Source organism: Pseudochaenichthys georgianus, unplaced genomic scaffold, assembly GCF_902827115.2.
Source record: "Pseudochaenichthys georgianus unplaced genomic scaffold, fPseGeo1.2 scaffold_1150_arrow_ctg1, whole genome shotgun sequence".
NCBI classification, from domain to species: domain Eukaryota; kingdom Metazoa; phylum Chordata; class Actinopteri; order Perciformes; family Channichthyidae; genus Pseudochaenichthys; species Pseudochaenichthys georgianus.
In genome coordinates this window covers 21048-41274 of record NW_027262096.1, presented here as the reverse complement: position 1 = coordinate 41274, position 20227 = coordinate 21048, and the positions used below count along the sequence as shown (strand labels likewise).

Here is a 20227-nt window from a genome sequence, read left to right as displayed (position 1 = left end):
GGGATTGGGGTTTTAAATGGTTTGTCAAATTCATTAAAGTCCCAAAAATATCACAAGAAATCAAACAGATCGATGCAGCTGGAGGCCCGAAATTCCCATGTTTTTCAAAAGGTAAAATGACCGTTTTTGTAAAGGGGAGTCCGGTAGATTTGGCCAAAGCAAGATACCAGTTCCCTGTGAGAAAGGGCTGTCTGAAAGCCAGGGGAAGCGTTTGTAAACTCTTCCAAGTGTTTTGCTTGTGCTTTTTCCACAACTAAGCTGTCATCTTTAAATACCTCACGCAACACGACCTGAAGACGACCCGAAAAGACGCCCCGAAATGCCCCTTTAATGTTAAGTAAGCTCAAAATAAAAGCTGGTGCTTTTTCCACGCTTTTTGACTAAGCTGTCATCTTTAAATACCTCACGCAGCACGACCTCTAAAGATGCCCCGAAATGCCCCTTTAATGTTAAGTAAGCTCAAAATAAAAGCCTAATGGGCTAAAGATAAGGGTTGTTTGCAGGTGGAGTGTGAGTCCGGACAACAAGATTACTCACCAGATGAAAGCAGGATAACGGCCTGAAGAAGAGCCACCTCGGAGTCATCCAAGTTAAAGGACGACAACGACACTCCAAGGTCAAAGATGGCATCCGAAACCACGCCCAGGCCTCCGTTTTTAAGCTGTCCTCGCGTGACGGCCATCTCTCCGTTGAGCGTCAGGGTTTCGCTCTCCGGGTCGTATCGTACGGCCGCTCGCAGAGACATGATCTCCATGCAGCAGCCTTTCAGCAGTTTGATCTGGTCTTCACAAGGCAGCTGGAAGTACGGGGGAGACAATGAGTGTTAGCGGATCACAGAGCCTTTTCGTTCATTTCATTCTCCTTTGGAATCGTCTTCCATTTCCGCGAAGCTATTTCCTTTAAAGCAGGGGTGTCCAACTGTTTCCACCGAGTGCCACATACAGAAAAACATACGAAGGGCTGGGCCACTCACTAGAGCAGGGGTTTTCAAAGTGTGGGAAGGTGAGCCTCCCCTCAGGTGACATAAGAACAGCCGCGCCCCCCCTCCCAATTATTATTGCTATTATTATTATTGTTGTTGTTGTTGCTATAATGCAGGGGTATTCAATTGCATTTCAAAGAGGTCCAGTAAGAGAACATGTCATCTGTTTCCGCTGTCTACCTTTCTCTTCTTTGAGCACGCCAGTTGAAATGACTCCGACTGAAACATATTTTTTAAACATTTTTAACATTTTCAACATCGTGGATACATCCTGATATGCTCCCGGCAACACACTGAACGTTGCCTCCTTATTACCCTCTACTTTAGTGGGAACAATGTCTTTGATCAACCTCTGGCTGCAGCCTTTACCGCTACTTGCTTTTGATCAAAGTCAATGCGGAAAACCCGCGCTCACACAGGTCGGTGGAGGGGAAGGGAACGAGCTCTTTTTGGCGAGGTGGGGGAACTCGGTCTCCGCAGACAGCCAGTGACGTTTTCTGCCAGACGCTGTCTCCTCTCTCACTTTAGGTGACTTCACTAAACATGTATCGCTCGCATAAAGTTAGCTGAAGTTAACCAGCTAGATTTCACTGCTTCTTGTAATTTTTTTCCGACGCTGCGCCTCCCCTGAAGCTCTCTGGCGCCACCCCCAGGGGAGGCGCGCCTCACACTTTGAAAACCGCTGCACAAGAGGATTATTGCCTCACAAGTTGAGTTACAAGTTAGCAAATCAATCAAATCCTTAAAACAGAAGCCTCAGAATTTCAAGCTTGTTATGTAAATAATTCATTAGGCTTTTTTCTCATCAACTAAGATTTGTTAGAAAATGTTCCCAACTTTAATTGACTGAATTTATTTGAAAAGTGGTCTTTTTAACACATGAATACTACTGTGTGATATATGTTTACATTCATATTTAAGAAGTACAATATAAGACAAGTTTCATTTGAGAAATATTTCATTATACTTTTTTAATTAGCTGAGGGCCGATTCAAAATGATCCGAGGGCCGCATTTGGCCCCTGGGCCGTAGTTTGGACACCCCTGATTTAAAAGCAAACTCAAAACCCATCTCTTCGCATCTGTCTTCCTTGTAAACTAGTTTCCATCTACATTAGCATCACTTCAGTCTCATGCTTTTATCACATGGCAACACTTAGGTTATTGGTATAATGTTGTATAATGTTTTTATAACTGTTATACTCTAACGTTTGTATTTTGTTTTTGCTTTTTTGTGCTTCGAACAGCCCTTTGAGGCATTTCTTGTGATTTGGGGCTATAATGCATTTTGATTGGATTAAGAGAAAGCACGCAATTCCCTTTAATAAGTGGGACATTCAGACTCATGCTAGCTAACTGGTAAAATGGAGAATACCATAAGCATAAGTAATCCATGTAAGTTAGTACAAAGCATTACTAAGATATGATTATTTCTCTGTATAAAAATGATAGACAAATAAACTTTACAATAAGACTACCCTTATAAAGGGTTTACGAATAGTTTGTAATTCATTTATTAATTAGGTTGTGAACACTTTATGAATCATTAATACGTTTTGATATGACATGAGATAAACAGGGCAACTGTGACCGGTTGCTTGCCAAATAGTGAGCCCACATTTATCTGCACCGCTAAGCCTGATATTGGCTACTTAGCTTACTTCGTCTCCTTCATCGGCCAGCATCCTTGGTATCTGTTGCTCACTGAGTTGATTCTCGCTAAGTAGCTAATATAAGGCTTAGTCATCTTGCCAAATAGTGAGCCTGTGTAAAAATGTTTAAGCGATGTTTATGTATTGTAATACATGGTTGCCAAATAGTGAGCCATGTATCTGTACTGCTAAGCCTTATTAGAAATGGTAGTAACTCGTAAATAAATGGTCATAAAGAGATGCCAAGAAACATCAAGATGGATGGGGGCAGTGGCGGCACCAGGGTATTTGTGTTGGGTAACCTATGGTAGGGCTAACCCATACAGTGGTGGGGCTCAAGTCTGTATTTGCAAATTACATCCACGCTATATCGTCCCCTCGACAGTGAAACGCCACGCGTGAGGTTTAGATTATGTCTCAATCCAAATGGAACTGTATGAAATAAAATGGCACATTTGTCTTGTAGTGAATAAAAAGGGATCCCTGTGAACGTGACGTATGATAGCACACGTTGAAGATCCAATGGGGATACTGAAAGGCGGTTCCGATTGGTCTCAATCAGTAAGGCATGACGCAGACCCAACGTTTCGTTGCTCTGATTGGCTGTAGGTTTATTCAAATTGCATTCGGAGGCATTTTGATCTGACCGCGGCCGCGCTGATATTATAACACCAGAGAATTTCCACACCTTTAGTGCATAAAACTCCCCCACTACTTAGACTATTCCTTGCACCCCTCTAGCATAAGCCCGAATGGTCTCAACCATATTGCATCAGTAGCGTGCACTTGTTGTTACAGCAGGATCAGTTTGAGTGTTGTGGACTCGACCCGGATATTTTCGCAAGCCGTGTTCTCAACATGCTTACTTTAACATCATTGTTCATGGTGGGGCTAAGGTGGGGCATCTCAGGGTATGGCTGTAGCCTACCCCAGCCATACCCTGGCGCCGCCACTGCATGGGGGAGAATCAACTCAGTGAACAACAGATACCAAGGATGCTGGCTGATGAAGAAGACGAAGTAAGATAAGTATAAATATATACTAAATATAAGGCTTCGTCATCTTGCCAAATAGTGAGCCCACATTTATCTGTACCGCTAAGTCTGATATTGGCTACTTAGCTTACTTCGTCTCCTTCATCAGCCAGCATCCTTGGTATCTGTTGCTCACTGAGTTGATTCTCGCCAAGTAGCCAATATAAGGCTTAGTCATCTTGCCAAATAGTGAGCCTGTGTTGATGTATGTTAGAACTGGTTTATAAATGGTTCTTAATGATTAATAAAGTGTTTACAAACTAATTATAAACCCTTTATGAATCCTTTATAAGGATGGTCTTATTGTAAAGTGGTACCCTTTAATGTTATATACAATTACACTGCTAACTAACCAAAGGGCTAACCATGAGCATTAGCTATACGTTAATATGATAAACAATGTTTTATCAAGACATTAAAAGTTAACCTAATAGAGTGGACATAAAAAAATGTGGACATTTAATTCCCAATACATTCATATTTTAAGTGTAAAATCAAGCATAAAAGTCAGATGGCAAATACTGTTAGCTTCTGCTATAGCCCACATTCACTTTGTTTTATTAGGAGAGTATTTTTGGTAATAATTCAACACGGGAAAATGTGAAAAAAGGATAAAGAAATGGAAAATGTAAAGTAATCTTTCATGGAAAAATGTTGAAATGCAGTTTTTTGGCCTCTGAAATATGGAGATGTTCTATTTTATATGACATGAAAGGGATAATCTATACGTTTTGGATTGACATTTAAAGACATCAGCTTGAACTATTAGTCATTTGCATTTTACGGACATTTTTAAGACTCAAAATTACCGGTAAATCTATAAAAGATTCATTAATAAGGAGTAAGCCGAAGCCCTAATTGCAATTTGTCTCAGTCAAGCTGTTTTATGCAACTTGCAAAAACCTAAATCCACTACTTTTTAAGTTCTAATAAACAATGTGGCTCTAACGATATGTTTAACTAGAGACAGTTCGAACAGAGAACGCTTTATCCTCTCCTTTTCACACTTACATCACAAAACATAGGCAGTTTTTTGGCAAAGTCCACCACTCGGGTTATGGCAGGGGTGATAATTTTTGTAAACTGACTGAAGGCTTCTATATCCACTTTGTTTTCATCCGGCGTATTGCCCATCGACGCTTGACCAATATCCTCAGGCTGAAAAGCAAAGAGCAGAGCGGTAAATCAAAAAGCACGAGGAAATGGTTATCTTAGCATTATGCGTCAAGAGATTTGAGGTTAAGTGTGAAGTATTTAAGGATTTACTTTTGATTAAGTTGGTTTTGCACAGTCTATATGTCGTAGGGATGCATTGCTAGACATGTAGCTTGTAATTCAATGCATGTAAATGAAAATTAACATTTTAGTTTCCGTACCTTATCTTCCTTCACCCCTGCAGCACTCTGGTCAGAAGTATAGAATAAATTACATGTTATTTCATTAAGAAGCATTGCTTCCTCGACCTGTTGGATAATCAACAGGAATTGTGAAATTTCAATGAAGAACTTGCGTCAAGCCGGCTAAAAAGTAAAGAGGTTAAACTGAAGAGAGATGAGAGAGTGAGCAGGTAGAGAACAGGTGAGCAGAGAAATTCAAGATGGGTTTCTGTGGCAAGATTCAGACTCAGGACTTCGATCGAAACTGTTTGATTTCTGTCGTGAATAACAGACGCATTTTTAGATAATGTCTGATAGGCGTGACGGGACATTTGCATGACTTAAACAATCGCAAATATAGTGAATTGTAAAGTGACACATCTTAAAGTGAACATAGTTTTCATACATACATACCCCACCATAAACATCGCTTAAACATTTTTACACAGGCTCACTATTTGGCAAGATGACTAAGCCTTATATTAGCTACTTAGCGAGAATCAACTCAGTGAGTAACAGATACCAAGGATGCTGGCCGATGAAGGAGACGAAGTAAGTGGCCGATGAAGGAGACGAAGTAAGCTAGGTAGCCAATATCAGGCTTAGCGGTACAGATAAATGTGGGCTCACTATTTGGCAAGCAACCGGTCACAGTCGCCCTGTTTATCTCATGTCTTATAAAAGCTTATTAATGATTTATAAAGTGTTCACAACCTAATTAATAAATGAATAACAAACTATTCGTAAACCATTTATAAGGGAAGTCTTATTGTAGAGTGCTACCAAAATATTTGTATGATATTTTTAGTTTTTACACATTTGACGACTCGGAAATGTTCGATTTTTTAATTTTTTTTTACGAATATTTAAATAATACCCGATAGGCGTGACGGGACATTTGCATGAATGTAATCAATAAGTTCTCATGTTTTCAACGACGTAAAAGCACATCTACGGTATCATTTGGAATTATATGCAAATATTGTGAATAGATTCCTTCGTATTAGAGAACTGTAATGTCACAAATGTTAAAGTGACTTTCCCGGAAAATTTGACAACATTTTAAGTCACTTATTTCATATGCGGTAAAAATGGTCTTTCGCTTTCACTCCCCGTTAAAAACATTTATTTTAGTGCTTTCTCACAATTTACGACGCAGGAAATGTTAGATTTGTGTTATAAATAACAGACGAATATTTAAATAATATCCAATAGGCGTAACGGGACATTTGTACGACTTTAATCAATGAATTCTCATGTATTTCCACAACGGAAGCTTTTTGTTAGGAAACGGCAAGATACAATTGCAAAAATAGTGAATATATTCCTTAATATTAGAAAACGTATTATTCGTGTTAAGTGACGCATGTTAACGAGACTTTCTTGGAAAACTTTACAAAATATTAAGTCGCTAATTTCAACATTTTTCGTAAATCGCTTTAATGGCGGTTCAAAAAAACGTTTCAACTGAAGCGTTTTGTTCTGACCGTACCACAGAAACCCAAAAGTCAACAGTGGAAAACGTTTAATAAATCTGGACAAAGCGATTAGTTTTCACAACAAAATTAGTCAAAAAAAAGAAATAAAGAGTGAGGTGTGAAAGCTACAAACACACAGAGAGAGAGAGAAATGAAAAACAGCACAAAGCAAGGTTATTAATATGAGCGATAGTATTATCATTGCATAAGAAAGACGAAAGTGATATGTTCCATTATTGCGTTGAGGAACACACTTGTGCTCCATCGTCCCGCTAACTCTCCCCACTCTACAAGGGGATACAAAAAACACATGGACATATTAACACAGGGAAACAGTGGAGGAGGTGGTGGGGAAACAGGAAGGTGTGTGAGGTTTTTTGTGTGGCTGTTTTTGGCGAAGCGACGGAGGCCTTTTTGATGTCTCACCAGGAATTTCCGCTTCTGTTTCCAGTGGTTTCCTTGTGCGTTTGTGGTCATGTGGGCGTCCGTCACCATTCGGATCAGATCCCACTCCTCCTGCGTCGGTTCCTGGCGATCCCACACCGTCTTCTGGAGCTCTTCTTTCCGACGGCGTTGACGGTTTTCCTCGATCAGTTTCCTCTTCGCCAGCCTCTTGCTGTCGTTCAACACCACTGAGGAGGGAGGAAGAGGAGGAAGAGGATGAAGCAGCTAGAAGAGGTTATTCCACACATATCCAAAAAGGTCTTTAATTAGCAACACATTTTAACACCTCTACTTTTCATTCTAACTGTACGAGTCTACATCCGACATTGAATTTAAATGTACTGTATGAATGAGTGAATGCATTTTCCTAACCCTTCCCATTTAACTTATCGGGCTAACAGTAAGTGTAATCAGCTATTAGGGTGCACAATCAGAAAGAAAAGGATCCTACAAGCATGTTAGCTTCAATTAAGCCATTTTCAATTTAAGTGCTAGTGCATTTGCTTGAACTTCATAAGCGCAAATATTGCTACGTACACATTTATTTTTTGGATTTTTATGGACAGTTGAAACGGGTTTCTCTTAATCTATTCTATGCAAAACGAACATTTTATATTCTACATTTTGCATTGTTCTTTTTCATTATACGTCTTTAATAAAGTATGCAAAAAACGATGCGGTGACATAGTGAATGTGGAGGAAGAGAAAGCAGCTAGTCGAGGTTGTTCCAAAAGTATTAAAAAAGGACTTGATGTTGAATAAATGTATACCTTCGTTCATTGTAATGCATCTCAACTTAACCCAAACCCTAATTTTGTCCAAGCCTAATTTGGTCTAACCCTAATTTTGACAACACTAATTTTGTCCAACCCTAATTTTGTCCAACTCTAATTTGGTCCAACACTAATTTTGTCCAACCCTAATTTTGTCCAACTCTAATTTGGTCCAACACTAATTTTGTCCAACCCTAATTTTGTCCAACACTAATTTTGTCCAACCCTAATTTAGTCCAACTCTAATTTGGTCCAACACTAATTTTGTCCAACCCTAATTTTGTCCAACTGTAATTTGGTCCAACACTAATTTTGTCCAACCCTAATTTTGTCCAACTCTAATTTGGTCCAACACTAATTTTGTCCAACCCTAATTTTGTCCAACTCTAATTTGGTCCAACACTAATTTTGTCCAACCCTAATTTTGTCCAACACTAATTTTGTCCAACCCTCATTTTGTCCAACCCTAATTTTGTCCAACTCTAATTTGGTCCAACACTAATTTTGTCCAACCCTAATTTTGTCCAACTCTAATTTGGTCCAACACTAATTTTGTCCAACCCTAATTTTGTCCAACACTAATTTTGTCCAACACTAATTTTGTCCAACCCTAATTTTGTCCAACACTAATTTTGTCCAACACTAATTTTGTCCAACCCTCATTTTGTCCAACCCTAATTTAGTTTAACACTAATTTGGTCCAACCCTAATTTTGTCCAACACTAATTTTGTCCAACACTAATTTTGTCCAACCCTAATTTTGTCCAACACTAATTTTGTCCAACACTAATTTTGTCCAACCCTCATTTTGTCCAACCCTAATTTAGTCTAACTCTAATTTGGTCCAACCCTAATTTTGTCCAACTAATTGTGTCCAACCCTAATTGTGCAGGTGCTCCATAGAGAGCATCCTGACCTCCTACAGGTGCACCATAGAGAGCATCCTGACCTCCTTCAGGTGCTCCATAGAGAGCATCCTGACCTCCTACAGGTGCACCCTAGAGAGCATCCTGACCTCCTACAGGTGCACCCTAGAGAGCATCCTGACCTCCTACAGGTGCTCCATAGAGAGGACCCTGACCTTCTACAGGTGATCCATAGAGAGGACCCTGACCTTCTACAGGTGCTCCATAGAGAGGATCCTGACCTTCAGGTGCTCCATAGAGAGCATCCTGACTGGCTGCATCACGGCCGGGTACGGCAGCTGCACCGCCCTCAATCGTAAGGCTTTACAGAGGGAGGTGGAAACTGCACAGCACAGCACCAGGACTCTAACCCAGGGCGGAGCTGCCATCCATGGAGGACCTCTACTCCCAGCGGCTCAGGAAGAAAGCTCTCAGGATTACCAAAGACCCCCATCACCCAGCCACACACTGTTCAGTCTGCTGCCATCCGGCAGGCGGTACCGCAGCATCCGGACTAAAACCACCAGACTCAGAGACAGCTTCATCCCACAGGCCATAAGACTGCTGACACCTGAACTGCTGAAACAACATCCATAACATTCATCTGCTACTTAGAAATTATTTATATATTTATCTAATATATCATTCCAATAGCTTGCATATAGACTCTTATTTCACTATTTCACTTTTTTTAAACTAATTTTCTTTTTGTATTTACTTTTTAATATTTACTTGCACTATATTTTTCTGTATTATTGTGTTGCACTGTTGGAGAAGCCTGTGACCTAAGATTTTCATCGACATAACTACTGTAGCTATGTTCGTATGACAAATAAAGAACCTTGACCCTTTGTCCAACCCTCATTTTGTCCAACCCTAACCCTAATCCTCTTTGTCTGTAAACTCACAGTCGGTTGCCATTCCCACCGCGATGCACTTCTTGAAGCGACATTCCTGGCACTGGTTCCTCGTCACTTTGTCGATGGCGCAATTTCCCTCGTATTTACAGGCGTACGTCGGGTTCAAGTTCTTCTGGATCGTCCGCCTGAAGAATCCCTGGAGATCAGACACAACGCATACAACTCAGAATAACTTCAAAAATAAAAAGCACCAAATGAAGCTGAAAACATCCACTTGCAGAGGTGGGAAGTTGTGGAGTACAAATACTTCGTTAGTGTATTTAAGTACATCTTTCTGGTATCAGTACTTTACTCCACTACTTATTTTTCTGACAACTTTTTACTTTGACTTCTTACATTTTGAACACAAATACCTGTACTTTCTACTTCTTACATGTTGAACACAAATACCTGTACTTTCTACTTCTTACATGTTGAACTCAAATACCTGTACTTTCTACTTCTCACATGTTGAACTCAAATACCTGTACTTTCTACTTCTCACATGTTGAACTCAAATACCTGTACTTTCTACTTCTCTCATGTTGAACACAAATACCTGTACTTTCTACTTCTTACATGTTGAACTCAAATACCTGTACTTTCTACTTCTCTCATGTTGAACACAAATACCTGTACTTTCTACTTCTTACATGTTGAACCCAAATACCTGTACTTTCTACTTCTTACATGTTGAACACAAATACCTGTACTTTCTACTTCTTACATGTTGAACTCAAATACCTGTACTTTCTACTTCTTACATGTTGAACACAAATACCTGTACTTTCTACTTCTTACATGTTGAACTCAAATACCTGTACTTTCTACTTCTTACATGTTGAACTCAAATACCTGTACTTTCTACTTCTTACATGTTGAACTCAAATACCTGTACTTTCTACTTCTTACATGTTGAACCCAAATACCTGTACTTTCTACTTCTTACATGTTGAACCCAAATACCTGTACTTTCTACTTCTTACATGTTGAACTCAAATACCTGTACTTTCTACTTCTTACATGTTGAACTCAAATACCTGTACTTTCTACTTCTCACATGTTGAACTCAAATACCTGTACTTTCTACTTCTCTCATGTTGAACACAAATACCTGTACTTTCTACTTCTTACATGTTGAACTCAAATACCTGTACTTTCTACTTCTTACATGTTGAACACAAATACCTGTACTTTCTACTTCTCTCATGTTGAACACAAATACCTGTACTTTCTACTTCTTACATGTTGAACACAAATACCTGTACTTTCTACTTCTTACATGTTGAACTCAATACCTGTACTTTTCTACTTCTTATATGTTGAACACAAATACCTGAACTTTCTACTTCTTACATGTTGAACACAAAATACCTGTACTTTCTACTTCTTACATGTTGAACTCAAATACCTGTACTTTCTACTTCTTATATGTTGAACTCAACTACCTGAACTTTCTACTTCTTTACATGTTGAACACAAATACCTGTACTTTCTACTTCTTACATGTTGAACTCAAATACCTGTACTTTCTACTTCTTATATGTTGAACTCAAATACCTGAACTTTCTACTTCTTACATGTTGAACACAAATACCTGTACTTTCTACTTCTTATATGTTGAACTCAAATACCTGTACTTTCTACTTCTTACATGTTGAACACAAATACCTGTACTTTCTACTTCTTACATGTTGAACTCAAATACCTGTACTTTCTACTTCTTATATGTTGAACTCAAATACCTGAACTTTCTACTTCTTACATGTTGAACTCAAATACCTGTACTTTCTACTTCTTACATGTTGAACTCAAATACCTGTACTTTCTACTTCTTACATGTTGAACTCAAATACCTGTACTTTCTACTTCTTATATGTTGAACTCAAATACCTGAACTTTATACTTCTTACATGTTGAACACAAATACCTGTACTTTCTACTTCTTACATGTTGAACTCAAATACCTGTACTTTCTACTTCTTATATGTTGAACTCAAATACCTGTACTTTCTACTTCTTACATGTTGAACACAAATACCTGTACTTTATACTTCTTACATGTTGAACTCAAATACCTGTACTTTCTACTTCTTACATGTTGAACTCAAATACCTGTACTTTCTACTTCTTACATGTTGAACCCAAATACCTGTACTTTCTACTTCTCACATGTTGAACCCAAATACCTGTACTTTCTACTTCTCACATGTTGAACTCAAATACCTGTACTTTCTACTTCTTACATGTTGAACTCAAATACCTGTACTTTCTACTTCTTACATGTTGAACACAAATACCTGTACTTTCTACTTCTTACATGTTGAACACAAATACCTGTACTTTCTACTTCTTATATGTTGAACTCAAATACCTGTACTTTCTACTTCTTACATGTTGAACCCAAATACCTGTACTTTATACTTCTTACATGTTGATCTCAAATACCTGTACTTTCTACTTCTTACATGTTGAACTCAAATACCTGTACTTTCTACTTCTCACATGTTGAACCCAAATACCTGTACTTTCTACTTCTTACATGTTGAACTCAAATACCTGTACTTTCTACTTCTCACATGTTGAACTAAAATACCTGTACTTTCTACTTCTTACATGTTGAACACAAATACCTGTACTTTCTACTTCTTACATGTTGAACTCAAATACCTGTACCTTCTACTTCTTACATGTTGAACTCAAATACCTGTACTTTCTACTTCTTACATGTTGAACACAAATACCTGTACTTTCTACTTCTCACATGTTGAACACAAATACCTGTACTTTCTACTTCTTACATGTTGAACTCAAATACCTGTACTTTCTACTTCTTACATGTTGAACCCAAATACCTGTACTTTCTACTTCTCACATGTTGAACACAAATACCTGTACTTTCTACTTCTTACATGTTGAACTAAAATACCTGTACTTTCTACTTCTTACATGTTGAACTCAAATACCTGTACTTTCTACTTCTTACATGTTGAACTCAAATACCTGTACTTTCTACTTCTTACATGTTGAACACAAATACCTGTACTTTCTACTTCTTACATGTTGAACACAAATACCTGTACTTTCTACTTCTCACATGTTGAACACAAATACCTGTACTTTCTACTTCTCACATGTTGAACACAAATACCTGTACTTTCTACTTCTTACATGTTGAACTCAAATACCTGTACTTTCTACTTCTCACATGTTGAACTCAAATACCTGTACTTTCTACTTCTCTCATTCTCCAAACAGCTGGTTCCTTTAGTCTGAATGTGTGTTGGTGCGTGGTCATTATTCTTTAGAGTCACTGCGTGCCTATTGGTTGGAACACGATCCGTGTATCCATCACTTCCTGGTCTTCTCTGAAGAAGAGGGACCAATGGAAACGTTGTCATGTTGCCGTTGGTCAGCATGGAAACATTCATTAGCTAACAATGACATTATTGTTCTATTGATATAAAGGGAGGTCAGGTACTCTTTAAAGCAGCTGCTAGCTATGGGTACTTTTTACTGAAGTACATTTCAAAGCCTCTTTACTTTTGACTTGAGTGAAGAAGTTTAGTCAGTACTAAAAACGAATATCTGTACTTCTACTTGAGTAAAGGATGTGTGTACTTTTGCCCTCTCTGTCCTCTTGTTACCTTGCACCCTTCACAGGTGATGCAGCGATAGTGATAACCCGTGGCTTTGTCCCCACACACGACACAGAGCTCATCCTTGTCCAGGTAACTGGGAATATACCCTGCAGAGAAGAAGGAATGGTTAATACCATTTATAACTGACTTTGGCTGATAGATAAATAAATCTCACTTCAGTAGCACTGTTTGGGTTATTTGAAGCCAATGCAGTAGTAAGGTATATCATCCTTAACACTTAATAAGAAGACAACAGAAAGGAACACAATAAATAAACATAATGGAATAACAGAATATTAGTAGTTTTGAAAGCGGAAGAATTTACTTGCAGGATTTTCACGTTTGGTGCACTTTGGATTAAAGCGAAAACTCACGAAAAGATGATATAATGTTGTTTTATTCGGGAGTAAAAGAGATCCCTAGATTTGTAGTCATGACTTCTGTTCTTGTATGTTTTCATCCTCGATTTTATTTGATGTTGACCAAAAAGAAAACCAGACAGTTTTCATTTATATTTATGGGTATATAGGTTTGTCTGTTGGTCTGCAGGAAAAACTACTAGCCCAGGTTTCATGAAAATTGGTGGAAAAGTGTAGCACGGACCAAGAAATAATCTAATTTTATTATTTTATTTTGGGTATTGTCCACAGTACATGTATAATACTAATGTGTACTTGTAAAAGCGCCTCGATGACTTCGAGGCGTGAAGATGGACGGTGTGGCGCAGTGCGCTGTGCAATGATCATCAGATCAAGGGGTGAAACCCGCTGCTGCTGCGTCTGTAAAGCCGGTGTGTCCTTGGGCAAGACACTTCACCTGAACTTGCTCCTGTGGGTATTGTCCACAGTGACCATTGCATGTATAACAAATATGTGTAATGTGCACTGGAAAAGCGCTATAATAAATGTAAGGAATTATTATTATTATTAATTTTGAAGAGGATACACAAGATATTTTATTTTTCTTGCAACAAAAGGCACAATAAACTATAAGATTCTTTGAAGAGCACCAATTCCCGCCAACGCCATGCCCTATCATCGATTGTTAACAATATTTAAATATATTTTGTGTATCCTCTTCAAATTTACATGGTTTCTTTCTTTGCCCATGCTTCACTTTTTCACCAATTTACATGATAATTGGTGTTTTTCCTGCAGGCAAGTAAACAAAGAACCAGAACCAAAATAACTCCGATAAGGAGGTTTCTGGTAATGTTTCTTTGTCAGTCTGCAGGAAAAACTACTCGACCAATTATCATGTAAATTGGTGGCAAAGTGTAGCATGGCCCAAGAGAAAGACCACCTAATTTTCAGGAGGATACACAAAATATTTCAACTTATTTCACCATTGCGAGGTAGGAAAGGGCGGATGTCAACGCTTGTTGTTGATTCTTAAAGTAAACTTGAAACTGTTTGAACAAGAGGGGATCAAAGATAGACCTAGGTAGCTATTATTATACTTTAAATACTGTATATCAAATGTTCCTTTGTGTACATTTGGTTATCAAAAAGCAACGCATGGAGTTTTTACTAGTTTTTGTTATTAATTACTCAACATAAAGGTTTTCTCTTCTCTTTGTTTGTCTGCTGGAAAAACTACTTGCCCGATATCCATGTAAATTGGTGGTAACGTGTAGCATGGCCCAAGAGAAAGACCACCTAATTTTGAGGAGGATACACAAAATATTTCAACTTATTTCACCATTGCGAGGTAGGGTATGGCGGGTGACGACGCTCTGCGAATGCTCTTCCAATTTACAATTATTTTTGTTGTTGATTCTTAAATTAAACTTTAAACCTTTTGAACAAGAGGGGATCAAAGATCGACCTAGGTAGCTATGTTTATACTTTAAATACTGTATATCAAATGTTACTTTGTGTAAATTTGGTGGTTGATTATCAAAAAGCAACGCATGGAGTTTTTACTAGTTTTTGTTATTATTTACCGAACAAAGAGGTTTTCTCTTCTCTTTGTTTGTCTCCAGGAAAAACTACTTGCCCGATATCCACGTAAGTTGGTGGAAATGTGTAGCATTGGCTAACAAAGAAACCATTTAAATTTGAAGAGGATACACAACATATTTTGTTAACATTGGTATGGCAACGATGTCAACTCGATATCAAAGATAAATCTAAGAAGCTCTGTCTATTCTCTACATGCTGCTTATCAAATGTTCCTTTGTGTAAATTGATTATCGAAACATGGAGTTTTAAAAGTAGCTTAACTCCTGCCTAGCAACAGCCTCCATACATAGCTTGTTAATATCGTGCCTCAACACCTGGCCCAATATTGGGATTGGGCTTAATGAGCTCAGCGCTTTATATTAAAAAAATCTGATCAATACCTTTTATTCGGGTGTTTTATTAATCGGCCTTCTGTTGCCTCACTATCAATCAATACTAACTCTGAGCATCAGAAGCACCAGAGCCGATCGGCCGTACGACGCATTACATCTTGGATTTACGCTTATTAATTAAAATGAACAAATCCGAGACTTCATTGATCGATTAATCAATGAAGTCTCCTGGAACCAGCTTTCCGAGTACTTAAAAACCAACCTGTTTCCAATGGACGTTGGCCAATCATACAGAACAATAAACACATTCTCCCTTCTGTACGTAGCAATTGGAAAGCTTTGGCTTATTAAAAGTTATAAAATATGTATTTGTAGGATTTTTGAGAGTACTATGTCCATTATATACGTTTTACACACTGTTATGTCACTACCTCATTACCTTTATTGCTAACGTCAGACATGCTGCTACTTATATCTCTTCCATGGCTGTGAACTTATCTGATTTTCCATCAAAACATATCCGTGCCTCTTTATTATTTTACATTTTCCCCGCAGCAGAATGAACTATGGATTTCTGATTTCTGATTCTATGCTTGAATGCACTCATTGTTACTCGATTGGGATTAAAAGCGAGTTAACGGGTTCTTACGCAACTAGTCAATCTTAAATCTTCGTTCTCGTAAGTATATCACCTGCAGAGGTCAGTTTCCTTTCCTTTGAGATGTACAACATTTAAAAAAAATGGCTTTTCCCAATAGGCAAATCACAGTTTTTCTATATAATGTTGCAAAAATACATTTATCTGCTGTGTTTCCCTCATATTGGAGCTTCCAATAAACCCAGTGGGATTTCTGCCTCCTTCTACACAAAGATGCTAAATAAATAATAGATATAAAAGTAAATGATGTAATGTAATGGAAGAGTTACCAAAAATACGACAAAAAAGTTTACAACCCTGATAGAAAACCACAAACGATCAGGCAATTAAACGTTACTACCCCAACACATCGTTGTTATCTGCTTTTCTATTGTGAAAGTGTATTTTTTTTTTACAATAAAACAAATTAAATAATAATAAAAAATAGAAAAAAGTTAAATATAACATTTTTAGAAATTGAGAAATTGAGAAATTAAGAAATTAAGAGATTAAGAAATAAAAAAAAAATCAAATAAAAAAATCAAAATAAATAAATGGAAGCTTCTTCTCTAATTCCCCCAAACGAACCCTTACAAATCACAACCCTGAGAGACGACCGTCTAAACAATTCAACGTCAACCCCAAAATGAAATCCTCTCTATCCCCCGGACGCCATACCTCTCCTGTTTTCTCCCTGCATCCACTGCAGGTGAGCGAAGTCAGGTGAGATCTCGGGGAAGAACTCTGGCTGCTGCTGGTGTTGGAAGTGACTCAGAGGAACGTCCCGGTTGCAAAACTCGTTCTTAAACGCCGGAGGCCCGCTGGCGAACGCACAGGAAAACTGCTGGCTTGGCGGCCATGTTTGTTCCATGCAAGGCGGCTGGAGGTGGTGAAGAGGCTGGGAATCACAGTATCCGAACCCAGGACCTTCACCTTGAAACATGCAGTGTTCCCCCCCTCCGAAACCTCCAGCCTGCACCGCGAAACCTCCGTTCCCAGAGTGGGGCATCTCGTACATGTCTGGGATGCAGAAGTTCATCATGGAAGAACGTCTAAAAGTTCTCCGGTGTGAGACAGGGCATCGAAAACGTAAAAAACAACGTCTAAAAGTTATCGGGTGAGAAAGAGTCCATCAAGGAGAGCATAAACAACGTCTAAAGTTCTTCGGTGTGAGACAGAGCATCGAAAACGTAAAAAACAACGTCTAAAAGTTATTCGGTGAGAGAGAGTCCATCAAGGTGATAAACAACGTCTAAAAGTTCTCCGGTGAGAGACAGAGCATCGACAACGTAAAAAACAACGTCTAAAAGTTATTCGGTGAGAGAGAGTCCATCAAGGAGATAAACAACGTCTAAAAGTTCTCCGGTGAGAGACAGAGCATCGAGGAGAGCATACACAACGTCTACAAGAGACAGATGATCCAAATGTTGAAGTGTCTTTTTATCCCATCCTGGTGTTCAGACAACACCTAGGAATTGCCCCGCCCGCCTCGACACGGTCGAATTGGGAAGCAGAGATTTAAAGCTCTAATCTTACACTCCACAAATCCGCAATGTGTCACAGACAGAGGAGATGTCACGACTAAGTCTTTGCATTATTCCACTGACGTGTAATCACCGACTGGAAAACAATTACTCAAAAACAACGAGTAAGGAAAAAAGTTCCCGGAGAAGTTTTGACTTATTTCTATCTGCAGCATATTTGATGATTTTCCTCTTTTACATCCCGATACTTAATCGTTAACCTTTAATCCCACGGTGCTAACCCACTCTGATCCTTCGGGTGTTTTTAAGAGAATCCGTGAAGCAAGGTCTCGAAGGTCGACGACCGATAATTTACATTATATATGACACTAAAGGGATTTTCTGAGGGGTTTTGTGATTTTACGGTCTTAAGTGTTAAGACCGTAACTTGTATTTAACTCTTACTGAAGACGATTAGGAGAGTTTGAACGCTAAGCAGTTACAAGGGTTTTCATGTGGGGACGACGGGGAGGAAACACAAAAATAAAGTACAAAAATAAAATAATATCTTAATTCTTCTTTCTGGGCAAAGCTAATTAAGTGGATAAACTATAATATTAATTATGGTTAGTAATAAGTCGTGCAGATCGTCCAATGCAACTTATAATAACTCTTTACCGACACAAACATAACGAGTGTTATTGAGTTTTTTAAAGTAGCTTAACTCAGCAAGCAGCCACACGTAGCCGGTAATTGAGCGGCTTACAAATAAAACAAATCTACTAAATAAAAAGATATAATCAATATGTGTTGGCGGCATGATGCGACACATGTTTCAGATAATACACCGATTATCTGAACAACGACTCGTATTGATTTAGACTTCCTTCACCAATCGGGGATAAGCCTCGAGGCGAGGAAGTGTCTCGGCCGGGATTTAAAATGCCGCCTTCACCTGTCCCCGCTCATTCATTCTGCTGTAACCAAGTCTTCACCCTAAAATTAATGACCCCCCTTATGGGACCTCCAATGTGTCCCCATAAGGGCGGCGAGTCCCCACACGTGACTATGGTAAACAGATGTAGGTCCCCACAAGTATAGTAATGCTAGTACACACACAACACCACCACACACACACACACACACACCCACACACACACACACAACACACCACACCACACACCACACCACAACACACAACACCACACACACACACACACACACACACACACACACACCATCACACACACACACACACACACACACACACACACACACACACACACACACACACACACACACACACACACACACACACCACACACACACACACACACACACACACAACACACGGAGCAACTGAGGGTTAAGTTTCTTGCCCTAACCATTTTCTGTACTTCTGGAACCTCAACGTTTTATAAATGAGGCCCCTGACACACTAACCCTAACTCCCTAACTCCTAACCCGGACACATTGACATACTAACTCCTTAAACCCCTAACCAGGACACACTAACCCTAACTCCTAACACACTAACCCTAACTCCTAACCATAACCTGGACACCACATGACCCTAACTCCTAACCACTAACCCGGACACCACTAACTCCTAACTCCTAACCTGTACAGACTGACACCACTAACCCTAACTCCTAACCCTATTTCTCATTTGTTAATTTTCTTTGTTTTTTTATTTATTTCTTACCATTTTTAATGTATTTCTCTGTTGTTCTTTGCGTGTTTTTTTTAAAGATGATGTTACAATACTTTTCTCAGGGATTAATAAAGTGTCCTTTAGTGTCCTTGCTATTGTTTAGTGTTTTATTTTATTTTACTTATTGAACCTAATGTACTCTTGCAGCTATTATTATTATTATTATTATTATTTTCTACTATTTTTAACGTTTTATCCGGTTTTTTAATTCTTGTATTGATGTCATTTTTAAAGCACAATTATTTTATCCCAGATCAATGAAGTCCCATTTTACAGTATCTCATCTAAAGTCTATTTATCTATTCGTCTATAATACTAATAATATTATTTTTATTTTAGTGTACCTTTTAAACCTGTTTTTGAGGGTTTAGTTTGTATTTAGCATTGCAGCTATTTTCTAAACGATTCTTTACTCATTTAAATGTATTCTTTTGAATAATTGTCTCCAATCCAAGTCCAAGTATATCTCATCTTAATGGACTATGAACGTATCCGTTTGGCTTGATAGATACATATTATGATTGCCAAGTTCTTGCAGAGTTTCTTGACTGCAGATCTTTTATCTGAGAAACCTCCCTCAGATCCTCAGCTTCTGGATCGTCTGCAGATCTTCACTCGGAGACGTTTTGGTTCAGATCTCCTTCAGAGGTGGATCGGCAGATCCTGGATCAGTTTGAGGAACCTGCGTGATGTCAGGCTGTACAATCCCTGCTGCTTCTTCTGTTTCTGTCTGCGCGCTCCACAAAACATCCAACCTGTGCGGACCATCAGATCATCTCCTGTGGACTCTGACACACTCTGGAGATCTCATACCCTGCTGCTCATTCATCTGATATGTCTCGTATACACGTGGTGGAGCGTCGCTGTCCTCTCTGCACAACAATACACTTGACTTTTCTCACTTTTACCCATTTTACCCTAAACGATCCCTTCA

General features: G+C 38.7%; 1 protein-coding gene across 1 annotated transcript; it reads right to left on the bottom strand.

Moving 5' to 3' along the window:
* Positions 1–537: 537 nt before the first annotated feature.
* Positions 538–17155, bottom strand: LOC117440730 (thyroid hormone receptor beta-like; the record flags this gene model as incomplete). The annotated part of the gene is made up of 7 exons (XM_034076956.1): positions 16795–17155; positions 13190–13290; positions 9552–9699; positions 6948–7153; positions 5044–5070; positions 4679–4825; positions 538–796 (listed from the first exon to the last, which is right to left on the bottom strand). Coding segments are annotated over exons 1-7 (1249 nt in total), but the record flags the coding sequence as incomplete, so codon positions are not given.
* Between the last annotated feature and the right edge of the window lie 3072 nt (positions 17156–20227).